The sequence below is a fragment of the Erigeron canadensis genome, chromosome 7 (genome assembly GCF_010389155.1).
Source record: "Erigeron canadensis isolate Cc75 chromosome 7, C_canadensis_v1, whole genome shotgun sequence".
Lineage (NCBI taxonomy): Eukaryota > Viridiplantae > Streptophyta > Magnoliopsida > Asterales > Asteraceae > Erigeron > Erigeron canadensis.
In genome coordinates this window covers 10,801,252-10,817,783 of record NC_057767.1, presented here as the reverse complement: position 1 = coordinate 10,817,783, position 16,532 = coordinate 10,801,252, and the positions used below count along the sequence as shown (strand labels likewise).

Genomic DNA, 16,532 nt, shown 5'->3' with positions numbered 1-16,532 from the left:
AAAAAGATACAGCAGAACTACCATTTTGAAGTCTCCAGTTACATCATTTATCTACATTTACCATCTCACTCTATTCAAAACGATTTCAGGTCTGCCTGTTTTGAATGACCTTATATGCAGATTCGGACTTTGACGGTTCAATAACCATCCCACCAAACATATATGTGCATAATAACGTTATTAAAAACCAATATGATAGTAGCTAAACATTCTCCTTTAGGCTATCATTCTCTATATCTCTATAACAGTGTCTACGCACATATTCTAAACTGTGTTACCATAACTGTAAAAGCTATTGCAACCTAAATTCCAACTCATTTTAAATGAGATCTAACAAAGATGACACCAAATGGAATAAGCTGACATTGAAATAGGCAACTCCCAACACCAAGTATTTTAACTTCAATACGTTCAAAACAACTGAATATAGTTTTGGAATGAAGAAAACTTCCTAAATAAAACATCATCTCCGATAACATTAAATGCAGACAATAAATATTATCAAAAGGATCTAATTCATTCTCTGAGCAGCCTCCTTGGCCATAACTTTCTCCTTTGCCTTTGTTTTTGCCTGGGATTTGGAACCCATAATACCACCACCCCACTTCTTCCTGTACTCCTCATACTTGTCATTGAAGTTGGCCTAAAATAACACAAAAATAATATACGTTAGTATCAAAAAAACGGGTCATGTTAAGTACAAAATCTAAGCTAACAGGTCACAAACAAGCAAGCAAACCTTGATGGCCTCCAATATTCTGCTGAACTCCATTTTATCTTCATTCTTGACAGTGGTCAAGCATAGAGCTGATGCAGTTTTTTGGTGAACAATCTGTTGCAACCAAGTAACTTTTTAAGAAATATATGGTCAAGTTTCAGGACTGGAAAGACAAATTTGAGGTAGCAAATTTGACCAATTTACTTTGGATAGAACAAAAAGACAATATACCAAGTAAAAAAGTCACCAACGTAAACAATGTAACATCATTTAAACCCGGCATATTTTAACCCAAACAATGATGACCTTTTTTCAGTCATAGATATTCAATCTATCTTGCAACCTCTAACAATACATTAATATCAGAAGACTTACAGCTCCAAGTCGGGATTTTCCTTTCACAATACAGTAAGGAATTTCCATTTTTCTGCACAAGGCTGGTAGCCAGACAACCAACTCAATGGGATCCACATCATGAGCAATGACAACCAACTGTGCCTTATTCTGAGATCAAATATAAGAAAGGTTTAATAATTATAATAAGCAAAGTCAAAACATAAATACTAAAATACTAACAAGCAAAAAAACAATTTAACCTGCTCAATCAGATAAGTTATATGATTTAGACCATACTTCACAACAATGGGCTTCTTGGATTCAACTTGCTTTCCCTCGACCTCAGCCTCGGCCTTTTTCTTAAGACGTTCCTTCTTTGCAGCCTTATCCTCGGGCCGGTACTTAAGCATCATCTTGAACAAGTTAGTAGCTGCACATCACAAATACAACTTTTATATGTCAGCTCAGAAGCTAAGGTTCCGTTTGGTTATAGAAAATATTTTATAGTTTTCCATTTTTAGTTTTCTAGAAAATGAAAGGAATTTTTATTTTTTTTAAAAAAAATAAAAGATTTGAAAACACGTTCTAATTAGAAAACTAGAAAACATGTTAGAGATGTGAGGGATAGGGAGGGAGGATATGGAAAATGAAAATGGAAAACAAGAAAAAGATGTTTTCAAGTTTCCTATGGAAAAGTGGAAAACATTGTTTTCTGTTTTCTTGGAAAACATTCTTAGAAAACTATTATTAGAATGCGTTTTCTGTTTTTTCATGTTTTCTTAGAAAACAAAAATGGAAAACAAGGGGTGTTTTCTACAACCAAACGCACCCTAAAAATCTACCAATTCTACAAATAGTTATTATTAATATAAAGCAGTGAACTAAGTGGAGAACATTCCTAAGTTAAACTTGTTCAAGTAACTAAATCTTGTTTTGTAAAAGATCAAGGCATTACAAAGCACAATCTGGATCAGCTAGAGAGGTTTAATAAACAAATCAAATACATATGATCTTCACTAATTATACATATAAAAGCATTGGCAAAAAAATTGTTGGCAACTTGTCCGAGTCAAAAATTTATATAAAAAGACATTTGGCCAAAAAACACATCTTAAAGCTTATAAACAGCTAAAAAGTAGAAATGTAAAACTTGAAGAAAACTGACACCTCAACAATACAGTTACAACGTTGAATAAAAAATTTTATTCGTATAATAATGGAACCCCTTTCTGTTCGCTACCGCTCCTAGCAACTAGTTTCATAGCTATACTAATTCACTTCTCAGTAATGACCATAACATTATACGAAAAACGGCAGTTTTTAAAGCTTTTTATTTTAACATCAATATATTAAATTAAATTAGCAGTATTTAAAGCTTGTGCAATGTACATTATCAGTAAAACGTCTTTCTATTCACATATTCTAGCAAGTCTTAAAAACAAGCATCACGACAATAACCTACACATTCTTCACCTACCAACTAAATACTAGTAACATACATAAAAACAAGCATCACAGCGAGAAAACTCATACCGAGATTCTTGTCAAGGGTTTTGGTAAACTGGTTCAAGGCAGGGGGGACCTTCAAACGCTGCTTGAGGATCCTGCGCTTTCGCTGAATACGAACAACTTGTGGCCATCTAACAAACCTATGCAAATCCTTCTTTGGTGGCAATGCCCCTCCTATCCCAAACTGTTTTGGCCTTTTTTCAAACAATGGGTTCACCACCTTAACCTATTTACATACAAAATTCAATATTATCATAATCAAAAATACACAAAAACATATCAAGTTGGAAACTTTTTCTAAACCATATATACAATATATATATATATATACAAACACACAAGTCATATACATATAAACAGCAAAATATACATATATTTCTAAAAGTAAGGGATAGGGATGATACAATGGTTTTCTTCTTAATCAAAAATACACAAAAACATATCAAGTTGAAAACTTTTTCTAAACCATATATACAATATATATATATACACACACAAACACATAAGTCAGATAAATATACAAAGAAACATATACATATATTTCTAAAAGTAAGAGGTAGAGATGATACAGTGGTTTTCTTCTTAGCAACAACTGGCTTTCCACCTTTCTTTGGGGCCTATAAAAAACAGGTATATTAGATATATATATTATATATACATGAATAGATACAGATTAAAATGATATATTGGGATATATAGATTCAGAGAAATGGATACTAACCATGATGTGATGATATGTAGAGGAAAATACTTGCTGAGGAAAAACGGCAGTGAATAAAAGGGTTTTTGTGTTTATAGGAAGAGAAAAGAGTATATGAGTGTTTTTTTAGGGTTTGGTGTAAGATGGGCCAAATGGAATAGGATGGGCCGGATTGGGTTAGATATTTTTTCTAAAGTGTGTCTTTGTGATAATAACGTGCTTTATGTGAGATGGGCTATTTACATTTTTAGGTAACTATTTTTTTAATTGTTGGTGCATATAAAGTCATGAATAGTATTTTTTTTTAATATTTTTTTTAGAGTTAATTACACTTTTGGTCCCTTTTGAGGGTTAAAAATTACCGTTTTCATCCTTACCTTTCATATATTACCGTTTTGGTCCACAAAACTTTGTTGCGTCAACACTTTTGGTCCAAATCGCAAACGGAAGTTAACTTGCTCATCACGTGACATGCATGATGGGTATTTTAGTCCTTCCCTTAAAACAAGGACCAAAAGCGTAATTATCTAGGCAACAATAGACTTCTCTATTATACTAATAAAAGTTTATCACAATCACCATTATCATCATCTGATCTTCAAAGGATTTACAGAACTCACAAACAATCAAAAAGCTTCCAGAACTCATAAACATACAAAAGCTTCCATATTTACAATATATATAATCAAAAACTCTCAGATCAAAATCTTCCATACATATACATACAACAAAAAAAACATGAACATATATATATGCAAACAACTTCAATATCTAATAAAAATAGCCACTGGATCTGACCGAATTCCGGCCAATCCGGCCACTAGATCATTCGTAAATCTATAGGGGTTGCAAGGGTTTTGCTTCCTTTCAAATCTATGACACCAACATGTCCCATATATCGAGGATAATCTGAAGGAAAAAGATTCAAAAGTTCTGGCTAGATTCCGACAAGATTCAAAGGATACTCTCCGTCGGAACACATGTAACACCCCAAAGTTTTAAAGGTAAAGAAATTAACCCCTTTTTATAGTTTTGACATTTAATTAATTTCCTAGTATTTTATTTTTGGATATGGGGTTAATTTAGTTGGAACTTTAGCGGATAGCGGATATTTTATTAACAAAAATTGAAATGGGTCGTGGCATCCCCATGGAGTGCCAGCCAAGTTCCTCCCTCCATAGTCACCATTCCACTCCTACCTACTATCTCTTCTTGAAGCTTCATTCACTCAAACTCCAACCAAATTCTAATTTCCTCAAAAGTTCAAGAAATTCTTCATAGATTAATAATAACATTACCCTTCCTATCATCTAAGAATTTAAAAGTTAGGGTTTGTGGTGATTGTGGTGGTGGTCGAAATCCAAGAGGGGAAAAGAAGGGAAAAAGAGATTTTAACCTAAAGTCTTTAATTAAGTTCTTTAAATTTGAGGTATTAATTTCCTTAACTTAGTTTTTATCCTTTCTATTGGAAATTAAGGTTCTTGAGATACTCAAATTTGGGGATTTTTGTTAGAAAGTGAATTGTGTATATATTTCCCCAAATTCTTAGATAACCTTATTGTCATTGAGTTGTATGATGAGTTTGAATAAGAAATTGATATGTTTACTTGATAATGATGATTTATGAGACAAGTTGATTTTACTAGTTGTTGAAAAATTGATGAAAGTGGTAGATTGAGCTACCTAATGAAATTGTTGAAAGTAAAAGTAACTCAATGACAAATGGGTTGAGTTTAGATTTAGAAAATGCTAGTGATTGATAAGTATGACTAGGTTAAGCTAGTCAAGAATTGTGATTAAAAGCTTATGCATATTATGATATGATTATAGGTTGAAGCTTATATTGGTGCATTATCTTGTTATCGAGCATTTGTTCAAGTCGCGGAGGAGGTGAGTATATTTGCATACCTTTGTGTATACGTTGGGTCAATTACCATATGATGTTGAGTTGTGTCCATATGTGGTAACTGATTTGGTGTTAAGCCCATGTGGGGCATAGTATGTATGAGGCCTAAGAACCTCTGGGACCTAAGAATCCCGATAGTTGATTTAGTGGGGCCTAAGAACCCCTTATGAATGAGGCCTAAGAACCTCCGGGACCTAAGAATCCCGATAGTTGATATTGATTATGTTTCTTTAGCTTATATGGATCCCATGTATAGCGTTAGAGTGCAAAGGTGAGCATGTAGGTATGACACGACGGTTGCATAGGTTACATGTAATAGTCCTTTGTGCGTTGTCCTCCTTCATGTTCATAAATGTATGTAAGTATATTCACTAAGTCTTTGCTTGTATTTTAGATGTTTCAATTTTCTTATAGGCGGTTCCGGAAGAAGGAACTGAAGTGATTAATTAGAAGCTTGAAGTTAGAAGTCTTTTGAAAGTGCTTGTAGAATTGAAGGTACTATGACCATTCGCGGATGAATGGTATTGTTTTGGTAGAGACCTAGTTATCCCTCCTCACTATGGCTCTTGACTTTTTTGGGATTTCTGGTAAATTGTCATTGTACATTTCATAAAAATTTGGTCATGTGTAAATCTTGTGGTTTGGCAAAACTAGCTGATGATTTGAAAAGTGGCGAATTGGGTAAATGACCCACTTGATAGCGTACATGAATGTTACATCGTTTAGATGTTATAACTATGATTACAAATGTGTCAATGTACATGTTTAAATCCCTGAAATGTTAAATATGAAGTTTGGCTTGGAAATCGGACGATTGTAGGTTTGATCAAGTGTCAAAAGTTTTGGGTTGCTGAACTGTAGCCCACTGCGGTGCAGTGGAAATCTTCTGGTCCGGGAAGCATTATGCTCCCACTGCGGCGCAGTGGGTATTTTCTGTAAAAAAAAAAAAGAAATTCTCATTTTCTTATATCGAGTCTAGTCCTTTCAACACAACAACAACGTCGTATCTTTACTCTGCCGGAAAAATGCAACAAAAATTTGCGGTGATGGCGACGGCTTTTTCCGGCGATGAAAAGTGGCGATAGTAGTTAACGGGATCTTGGTGGTTAGCCTCCAATTTTTTTTACTTTTCTTGTTGTTTTCATTGATTTTGGATTTGGTTTTTGTGACTTCTATATTAGTATATAGATCTTTGGTTATAAAAATGTTGATACATGAGATTTTGAAATTTGGGTTTTGTTCCTGTGAGAGCATGAGAGATATGTATATATATGTGAGGTGTGGAACCCCTCACATACTAATATTTTATTATTTCTTGTTTAATGAATAAATGCGTGGGCCCCCATGATTTTTATGGATTAAAAAAATAATATGTGAGTGTTCTACACCTAAGCTTAGATACCCGACAGCCTTATATTCCCATCCCCCTACATAAATATATATGTATTAATAATTATATCAGATTTGAGTTATTTACGGTTTTGGTCCTTGTGTTGAAAAAGACTAAAATACCCATCATGTGCATGTCACGTGATGAGCAAGTTAACTTCCGTTTGCGATTTGGACCAAAAGCGTTGACATGACAAAATTTTTTGGACCAAAACGGTAATATATGAAAGGTAGGGATGAAAACGATAACTTTTAACCCTCGACAAGGACCAAAAGTATAATTAACTCTTTTTTTTAAAGACAGTATTTCATTAATTAAACTAGCAAGATTAAGAAACAATACATCAAAACTATATAAACTAAAAACATAGCTAAAGAAATTACAAAATACTAAAACCATTCCAATGAATTTAATTGAACTCCTTCTTGGCACGATGTTTCACCCAAAGATAACCAATAGATTTAACTTCATCCAATATGCAAGCCATTGCTACCTTCTTATGATTGAACACAATATCATTGCGAGTCTTCCAAATGGCTCATCGTCATGTTAGAGAACCACATGAACCATGGTCGTCCTAAAGTTTGATCCAACTAAGGAGTTATGTAAGAATTGATAAGATATTTGATAGAGGAAACAATGATAGGAGGCAAATGACATCAAGATTGTGTAGCACTCTAAATTAAATGAATAAATCGACACATGGTATATATGTGATCTAAAGACTCAGACATGTTCTCACCCAAAGGACAACAAAGAGAACCGACCTGTACATTACACCTTGATAGAGAAAGCTTAGTAGGCAAACGATCTAAAAGCTTCCTCCAACCTAAAACATTGACCTTAAGAGCTAACCATCGAATCCAAGGGAAAACATCAAACTCGTCAGGTTTTACCTGAACAAACAATCCACCGATCTGGCTGAATGTCTTATCCACCACCCAACCCCAAACATCCGCCTTTTTAACAAGCAAAACAGATTGAAGTACGTTACATATAGGCTTAACTTCATCAAACTCTTTATATCGTCAAATCACTTATGGGTAACTTTTTTTCATTACTTGTACTTGATAAGTAACGTTCTTCTAAATCGATGTTACAAGATAAAATCATGAACAGTATTTTTTTTTTCTGTTAAATAACAAGTAATTTTTTCAAAAAACAATGTATCTTACATAATAAAATAATAAATAGTATTCTTATGTTCGAGTGTTTTAACCTATCAAGATATATCATGATAACCACACATCTACTTTTCATATATATATATATATATATATATATATATATACCAGAAGAATGCAAAAAGTATAATGTTATACTTTTTTTTTCTTAAATTAATTATATGAATGTGATTTATGTTTCTAGAAGTACATGTTTACTTGCCAGTGTCTTCCATCCACAATATCTACCTACGCTTCCCGGTTATAAGATCTAATACGGAAGAAGAGCCTCTAGGATCATTCATCATCCTCAGCGGCTTGAGCAGGCTCCTCAATGGCTTGGATAGCCCCTTAAGTAATATCCTAATGTGTACTCAAGAACACAAGAAAAGAGCTTTTATATGGCCTTCTGTTTTTTGATCAAGAAATAGTGTTTTCCCATGTTTTTAAGCCATAAACTAGAGAGTTAGGTTAAAGGTAAGCCGGCTAAGAGAACTAGGAGCTTAGCTTGATGGCGAGAATGTTCAGTACACTCTTTAACCTTTAACAAGAGTTAAGCCGCTAGGAATGACTTTAGCCTGTTGGGAGAGTGGAACGAAGTGATTCTCGTTAGAGAAGCACGAGTGGAACGGCTTTAGTGTCAACCTTTTATATTTACTGTACTATTTAAGTTAAAATTTATTCAAATATTCTCAGCCAGTGATTTGGGTTTAACTTTTAAACTATTATGATGTATTCATTTGCTTATTATATATATATATATATGAATAGAAATAAATATACTTCCAAAGTGAAGTATTTCTTTACTGCTAAGAAAAAAATAATGTTACATTTTGAGTTATAATTTCAATATCTATTATTTTATGACTGGATATATAATTTATTTAATATAATATTAACTTTGGATTAATAAAATGATCTCTAATATATATTAAAACAGAAACTTTAAATAGCAACATAGTATAATCTTTACCTTCCATAAAATTTTCATCTTTATTTTCTAAAATATCTTCAAAAATATATAAAAGAATATATTTTTGTGTATGATGATTGGATAATGTTATGGAAGTTGTCACTAAAATCATGATCTCGTATTATATACAAATTTCGTATATATGTTACTTGGTGTAATTTACTTCGAGAATTTTGACTAATATATATTTACTTTCTAATATTAAAATACAAGATATTTACAAAATTTTTATAACTATGTTATATATATACTTGAATGTGATCAAATAAAAAATAAAATGTCCGACTTGTAGTTTTTTCAAAACAAATGAAGATGTAGAAAGGTATTTATGTAATCATTGTTAGTTTGTGTAATTGTTTTTTTTATTTTTTATTCTTCCGATTTTTAAACCTTTTGACGTTTTTTTTATTATGTCAGTTTTTATATGTATAATGTATTATTTTATATGGTTTTCCGCGGGTTATAATTTAGTAACATCTAAATTAAGTTAAATCAAATATAATGATAAAATGATTCGCAATATGGACTTTATGCATTCCAGGGTTTCATAAATCAAATTTCATATAGGAATGAAATTATAAAGTTACAAGCATGGTACTCGCACGTTGCGGCGGATATCATTGAAAGAGTTTCGATTGTTATAATCTAGAAATCTTTTAATATCATTAATTGCGACCTCCTGTTGATCTTGAAATCTTTTGATCTCATTAATTATGACTTTTACTTGATCTGGATCCATATGAATAAACGTTGTACTGTCACAATTGCCGACTCCATATGAATGTGTTGTGTGTATTTTAGGGTATAGAGAAGACAGATATTAATGTTTAATTTGTCTGCTTTTGATGAAAGGTATTTGTATTTATTGGAAGATATTTATTGAGAAAAGAAAGACTAAAGAGGTGAGAAAGGGCAAAAACATAAAATCGCATGTCCCAAATCTTGTAAACTTTCAACAACATTTAGTCCATCTTTAAAAGATTAAGTTAATAACCGAAAGTGTCCAATTCCCTTTTATTCACTATTTAAATTTAGATACCTAAGCTACCTACTTAAATATGTACAAATTTAATGAAAAATTGATTTACAACATTTATCTTTTAACTTATAAAATAACTATACTACCTATTTCACATCAATAACCTACACTATTCACCAAAGCCGCCACCATCACCAATTCACCAACACTTGTCACCACTACCACGGCCCATCGTCACCGCCGTATTGCACGGATATTCCTTACTAAGGAGAATAGTGATGTAGGAAGAAAATGACTTATTTTCGTAAATTTTATTGAAGCGATTGATGATTCCCATATGCTTATTAAGACAAGATAATTTGAAATGATAAAAATATCCATACACGTTATTTGATTACATTAGACTATTAGAGCAACCCAATATGTTTATAACAAATATGATTGATTTATTATCTAACAAACACATGGACATATACTAAAATCTTAGCAAATACTATAAGTTCCTATATATCATCCCTATTTCAGGACTGCACTTCCCTTGCAGGTGTGGCAAGAACATGTGACTAGTCCTAGTTGGAGGCTAAGTTCACAAAAAAATAATGTTAATGTTACATTACAAGCATTTCAAAATGAAGAAGCGGAATAAAAAGTTACAAACCATAATATAGGAGAGATGTAAAGGACAATTGCCGTCTGTCAGTGTCAAGCAGAAAAGGGTCATAACCAGAGTGCCGGACTGCAATTCTCCAGGAAACATTTGGATTTTCAGTATGAAACACGCTATTGGCTTCAGCTCACATCTGCAAACGCAGAAAATTGGTAAGATTTTGGAATATACCAACATTGCAAGAGTATTAAAAGTGAACACACTCGAATGTAGTACAATTATTGAGGATGAAAATAAGAAAGCTACAAGTACCTTGAACAATTCTCCAAACATCCCTTGTAAGGGATTTTTACGGCGTACCCCATAGAACTTTTCTCCAATGTCTTCTAATAACTGCAATCAAATACGTCTTCAGAATTATTGAACATACAAGAAGATAGCCATATATGGCTAAATTAAACTAAAAGCACAAGTCCTATATGTTTTGGTCCTTTAACATTCCATTTGATGGTTCCAGCTTAAATCATAAAAAGATCAAAAGAAAGACATCAACGAAGGGGTATAACGCATATGAACTAGCCGGCTAACTCAAATAGAAACGCATACGCACCTCATGAAACATAGGATCGCGTTCTATACTGGAGCTGAACTTTTGTTTCAACATATTAAATAGGGGTAATGCATCCCTCATCAACCTGTAATGACAACTCTGTCAAACATTAGTTTCTTTTGAACAAATTCTTGAGAACGGTATTTTTTTTTTAAAGAATGATAACAGATCATATTATAAATTAGATCGAAGATGAGGGTAGACTAACGTTTGCAAGAGATAGTTGATAAATCGCATTAACTCCGAGTCTGGAAACTCGAGTTCCTTGGCTCGAGCAAGTTTCTCTATCTCGTCCATTATATTATTAGCATCTCTCAGGTTACCAATAGATAAATACCTACACAGAAGAACATCTGTGAAATCTCTTTAACAACAGAAGATGAACTAATTCAAAAACAATTGAATGATAGCTCAATAGAGAAAACAAAGCTTTGAAATTGCAAGATATGAACTATCCAAATCGTCACATTTATCATATAGGCTACAAGAAGGATAAGTCCGTCCCTATGTAGTTCCTAAGATTACTTACATTAATACTGCTCGTGCAATTGCCAAATCATCTTCACCCGGATAACACTGCATAGCCGGCACAAAAGAAACACAGTTGCATCCATCAGATAACAAAAACGTAACTAGTAAGGTACAATTAAATTCTTGTGTATAACATAGCAATAGTAATGCAAAAAAAAAAAAAAAAACAACATAAAACACCAAACCTTTCCCATGAAATTCACAAGGGTTGAAGCAAACTTTTTTGGATTTCTACCCCTTGCAAAATGGAAACACACCCTAGTCATATCCTGCAACCACATATTATACACATTAAATTAAAAACATTATGCCTACAGGTCCCAATAGATAAAGAGCAAAACGTAAAAACCAAATAAAAATATAAAGACATACCGCCTCTGGTGATTCAGAGTATATGTATTCAGCCAGCATATCATGTAGTTCTGGAGATCCAATCTTACGAGGACCAGAATCTGAAGACCACCTTGGAACAGAAGAAAACAATCAGAGGTTCAACTTCCATTAGAACAAAAAACCCAAATCTTTCCCGAAAACAGAAAAATGCGAAGTAGAGGCCCTAACATGTCATTATATGAAAAAACAATAAAACATACTACTCCCTCTGTCAAAGTTCAATGAAGGCTTTTCAATTTGGTTTCAGGTTGGACATATTTAATGGTTCTAGTTTTATAAGCAGTATTCAGATTTTTACCGTTGTATTTTATTTCTTATAAATCAACAAATATCAACTATATTTCCATACAATATTCAATTTGATGGGCATTCATAAGCATCAACATTACTCCAGTTTATGCATGTATTTTCTTCTTAACAGGTAGTTGGAAAATCTAAAGCATACATACACTAAAAAATATAATAAAATAGAGGATCACTTACTTAATAGCCGCTTTCAAAAAAGATGAGCAACTCTCAACGCGTATTTTTGCAGCTCCAAGGGTTTCAGATAATTTATGGATTGCATCATCATCAGCCAAGTCCAAGTTTTGAGGCACAGGGATCCGAGGGAACTTTTTGTAAATTTTCCTGATCCGATCTAAAAATGGGTGGTTGCCACAACAAATGCAAAGTATTAACGATTAGTGAACCAATTAAGGATAAAGAATATTGCTTTAAATTTTGTAAAAATTTATATTGATATGCTCATATATGTATATATGACTTCATATAACTTGAAATGATGAAGAACAACGAGGTAAAGCATTCACACGTTAGGAAAAAATATAAAAAAAAACTAACCAAGATAGTCATTATCAAAGTCAACTTTAGCTTTGACTAGTAACTCCACAAACAACACAGCAAGCTCTCCTCCACAAGTTACCTACAAGTTTGGTGTATCCACCACATAAGATTTTATATCATAAACAAGATAGTTCATTTGATTTGCATAAATCCTGTTCTCCTAAATAATCGAATGTTTATAATAAGCATTTGTTTCTAAAGCTTTCTCCTTATCAGGTACAACTTTCTAATGCTAATGATTGAACCAGAAATGAAAAATTACCTGCTCGTGTTCTAATTGAAGACAAGCACCCGACTGAAGAAGGTCCAAGGCTTCTGAAAATCTTCCAACGGTCGCATATCTAATATAGCAAAAAAGTTAAGTATAAAGATCCATCAAATCCGAAAAGTACAAGTGATCCACAAGACTCTTGTTCTAAGAACATGCTTGCAAATAAGAACTAAGGGAAAAGATTTATAATATGCTGTTCATTTCAACGTTTAAGTCTAAATACCAACAACAATGCAACTTCCAACGTGTAACCTAGTTGATTCCTAAGATATGGGAAATTAAAAGTTTCCCGGGTTCAAAGCCAATAAGGATCATGATTTGCCACTTGCAGTTGGTTAGACCATCTGAGCAAATTGCTAAGTGAACTTAATTCACCTCTCACATTATGTGCCTGGACGGTCCATTGTCAAAAAGATTAACCTTTTTTAGGAATGCCAACAGTGCAATATAATTTCTTGAAACAATAAACTATCTTTTTTCTGGATGGAGATTCCCTAAAGTTATTTATAACTTTAGGGGTAAAGTTGTTAATCTCAACCCTTGAATTAAAATCAAGGGTCAAAATTCAAATATGATCTTTGAATCTTGACCTTTGATTTCAATCTAAAGGTCAAGATCCTTTCAACTTTACCCCTAAAGTTATTTGTAACTTTAGGGAATCTCCATCCCTTTTTTCTTGATATATACATATACTCAAACATACACACACACACACACACACAGTGGTATAAGAATTTATTGAAGTCAACATATAATATACCTTGCACTTGTAGTTTTGTACATCTGTTGAGCCCCATAATAATTCCCCTCTTCTATAATCTTCTTTAATTTTTCAATATTCTGTAATTTATAACTTTTAATTTAACCATCCATACTAACAATTCATAAAAATTCAATTCCAAATAATAAAAATAAAATAGAATTGTCAAGAAGTCTGTAACCAAATCATTCAATCATTGCATAATCAATAATCACACATTACTTGTTCTTGAGAAAGAGACATACAAGGTATGAAAATCACAAGCTGTTCTTGTGATCTCACCTTTTCTAACATTGTTGAACATAAATTGGGTTTTACCCTTATGAGTTAGAGGTAATGAAAATTTTATCAGCAGCTAACTTGAATTGATATATTTAATTATTGATGATGATTTTAACAAATTTATGGTTAAATTTGAAGAACTAAAAAAAGGATGCAATGTTGCATCAGTAAAAGAGTATTATGATAAATTTGTTACTAGATGAAAGGCTTATAGAGTTTATCTCTTCGTTTTTTTGGGTTGAAAACACAAATTACATTGTATTTGAACATGATTATCCTAAGAGTCTTGATAATGCGGCCATATTCTTTTGCTAAACTCCATGAACTAACATTCAATGCATCACCATTTAGGGTTGATGTTGTTAAACCCGCCACGGAGAGTGTTGCCAACGACGTGTTTGATAAAGTGCCTAAACCAAAATAACCAAGATAAAAGGTAAAAACTTGGTTTTCAGCCAATTAGCATGACGATTAAAGATGCCAAATTTAGTGTAGAGGTTCAAGAACATAAAACTAATAGATATGTTGAACATCTGGAGTAATAACTTAAAAGTCATTCAAAGCCAAAAGGATAGTGCAGTTGAGAATAATGTGAATACATACGAGGTTAACAACGAAGCAAAATTCGAAAAAAAATTATCAAAAACCTCAAATGCGAAGGGCAGGATTTTTGGAAGTTAGTGAAGTCATGGCGGGAGCGTTTGAATGGAAGCCGTGTTGGTAGCCCTGGTCGAGCTTAACAAACGCAAAGAACATCGAATTTGCTCACCTTGATCTTACTTGTACACATGAAACAGGAAGAAAAAGTAAGCCCGGATCACAGAATATGGTCGGCAGAAGAAGATTTGCTTGGCAAGAAAGAAACCTAGGGTCAATTTGAATATTCAAGATGTACAAGTTTGAAAGGTTAGACCATTAAGGGGACATTGTGACGGTGGGAGCACTGACAGTAAGATAATCAAAGCTTCAGTTACAGCTTCCAGGCAGTGGGTTGTGTCAACCATAAAGTCTCTCCAGATTATTTCTTACTTATAAAGAGAGTGTTTGTTCTCAGGATTTCTCAAGATCTGGCAGTTCATCTCAGTGGGAGCCGGTAGAGACAGAGGACGAGTCAGGGGCAGAGATAGTCCTGACAAATGAGCTGAAACTCAATAGAGTTTCTACAGGCCTTCAAGTAAACTGGTAAGGAGGCCCAAGGGTATATAGGGTGCTTTGAAGAACAGGATGGGTTCTTAACACAGATGTACGGAAGAGATTGAAGATGATGTAGTTAAAGGTTCAAAGACACCAAGTGAGAGATTGTTGGCAATTGTTGTCATCGAACCCACTCAAAGGGCTACTGATTTCAGAGACTAATAACGCAGCAAGGCCCGGTTTTATTAGGAAACTTTGAGAGCAAGTTTATAAACACATCTCTTGTACATGTATTTGTGTGGATCAATAATGAGAAAACCTCTTTGCCCCCGTGGATTAGTTCACACAGATACCACTTTAAAAATCTCGTGTCCTTCATTCTTATTTTCTCATTCTTGTGTGCATATTCGGTTTTATTCCTAACAGGTACCTGAGAAACTGATTAAGTACACTACTTGAGGGCTATCACCATGCGGCTTCCACATATTTGCAATTCCATCTTATGACTCGTATTCAAGCTATTTAGTATCTGGTATAATGAAGAAAATTTTTCATGTTCATTTAATGTGAAATATTTCTTTAAGGTTTGGTCCAGACAAAGAAACATATTGGAGAAGTATACTATTTCATGTTGTTAATTGTCCAGATAAAGCAATTTGTCCACTTTTTGAGGTATTATAATGTTAACTGGTCGATACACTATCATGAGAGGAGTACAACTTGGGCGATCAAATGCAAGGCCCGATAGGTCAGATGCAATCTTATGTTCAAAGTCGTGGTATTAATTTTCGATTTTAGAGCTACATACTGTGTATATTTTAAGTTCGTTTCATCAATATTTAAATATTTATTGTATAAAATATACAATGACGATCATACTTGGTTTTTACAATGATTATGCATTGTCGTCTGCTGAGGTATACAAGTGTCGCGAAATCGCTAACCAAATAATTCAATCATTCGTAATTGAATAATAACAAATTTTCTTTCAAGTTGTTCTTGAAAAAGAGATATACAAGCTGTTCTTATGATCTCAACTTTTCTAACCTTATCATCGATGAACTGAAACATAAATTTTACAAATAATTAATTACCTCAGCGCCCGGTGGCAATAAAGCTTTTCTGAATCTTTCACGTGAAGACATTATGGTGTCAATCTGCTGTCGTCCGATGGTTGAAAACGACGAGGGTCGGATAAAAAAAGAAGCCAAATTAAAAAAAAAATATATGTTTTTTGAAATCGATAGATATCAATATAAATATATAAATAGTTGAGAACAAAAGATAATTAAAGAGAAGGAGAACTAACTAACCCTCTTCGTCTTTGATTGAATGGATAGCCGTGAACAGCCGTAAAAAAAACGACCGATGTGACGGATCTTTTCGGATGTGATTATACCTAAATCTATTTGTTTTTGAAGTTA

At 33.1% G+C, this 16,532-nt stretch overlaps 2 protein-coding genes across 3 annotated transcripts; both read right to left on the bottom strand.

Annotated features, from left to right (window-relative positions):
* Positions 1–351: 351 nt before the first annotated feature.
* Positions 352–3,382, bottom strand: LOC122608223 (60S ribosomal protein L7a-1-like). The gene is made up of 7 exons (XM_043781308.1): positions 3,285–3,382; positions 3,133–3,180; positions 2,588–2,789; positions 1,315–1,484; positions 1,094–1,222; positions 740–832; positions 352–643 (listed from the first exon to the last, which is right to left on the bottom strand). Exons 1-7 carry the CDS (start codon positions 3,285–3,287, stop codon positions 512–514), a joined length of 777 nt encoding a protein of 258 aa, XP_043637243.1. The 5' UTR covers positions 3,288–3,382; the 3' UTR covers positions 352–511.
* Positions 3,383–10,032: 6,650 nt separating this feature from the next.
* On the bottom strand, positions 10,033–16,532 carry LOC122607290 (protein GET4). Of its 2 annotated transcripts, none has more exons than XM_043780229.1 (13): positions 16,422–16,532; positions 16,203–16,268; positions 13,693–13,772; positions 12,924–13,002; positions 12,659–12,740; positions 12,299–12,455; positions 11,795–11,885; positions 11,608–11,691; positions 11,421–11,467; positions 11,100–11,228; positions 10,892–10,976; positions 10,594–10,674; positions 10,033–10,474 (listed from the first exon to the last, which is right to left on the bottom strand). In XM_043780229.1, exons 2-13 carry the CDS (start codon positions 16,251–16,253, stop codon positions 10,469–10,471), a joined length of 972 nt encoding a protein of 323 aa, XP_043636164.1. In that variant the 5' UTR covers positions 16,254–16,268; positions 16,422–16,532; the 3' UTR covers positions 10,033–10,468. The 2 variants fall into 2 exon arrangements, with proteins under 2 accessions (XP_043636164.1, XP_043636163.1); XM_043780228.1 differs by having other exon boundaries at positions 16,203–16,265.

Bases quoted from the DNA above. Each gene is read 5' to 3' on its own strand.
- LOC122608223 (XM_043781308.1), bottom strand. The intron at 2,790-3,132 runs GTATCATCTCTA...GTATGTAAATAG, and splicing joins TTGCTAAGAAGAAAACCACT to GTTAAGGTGGTGAACCCATT. The intron at 1,485-2,587 runs GTATGAGTTTTC...TGTGATGTGCAG, and splicing joins AACCCTTGACAAGAATCTCG to CTACTAACTTGTTCAAGATG.
- LOC122607290 (XM_043780229.1), bottom strand. From the start codon at position 16,253: ATGTCTTCACGTGAAAGATTCAGAAAAGCTTTATTGCCACCGGGCGCT. The intron at 13,003-13,692 runs GTATATTATATG...TTGCTATATTAG, and splicing joins TACAAAACTACAAGTGCAAG to ATATGCGACCGTTGGAAGAT. The intron at 12,456-12,658 runs GTTAGTTTTTTT...ACCCATTTTTAG, and splicing joins CTTTGATAATGACTATCTTG to ATCGGATCAGGAAAATTTAC.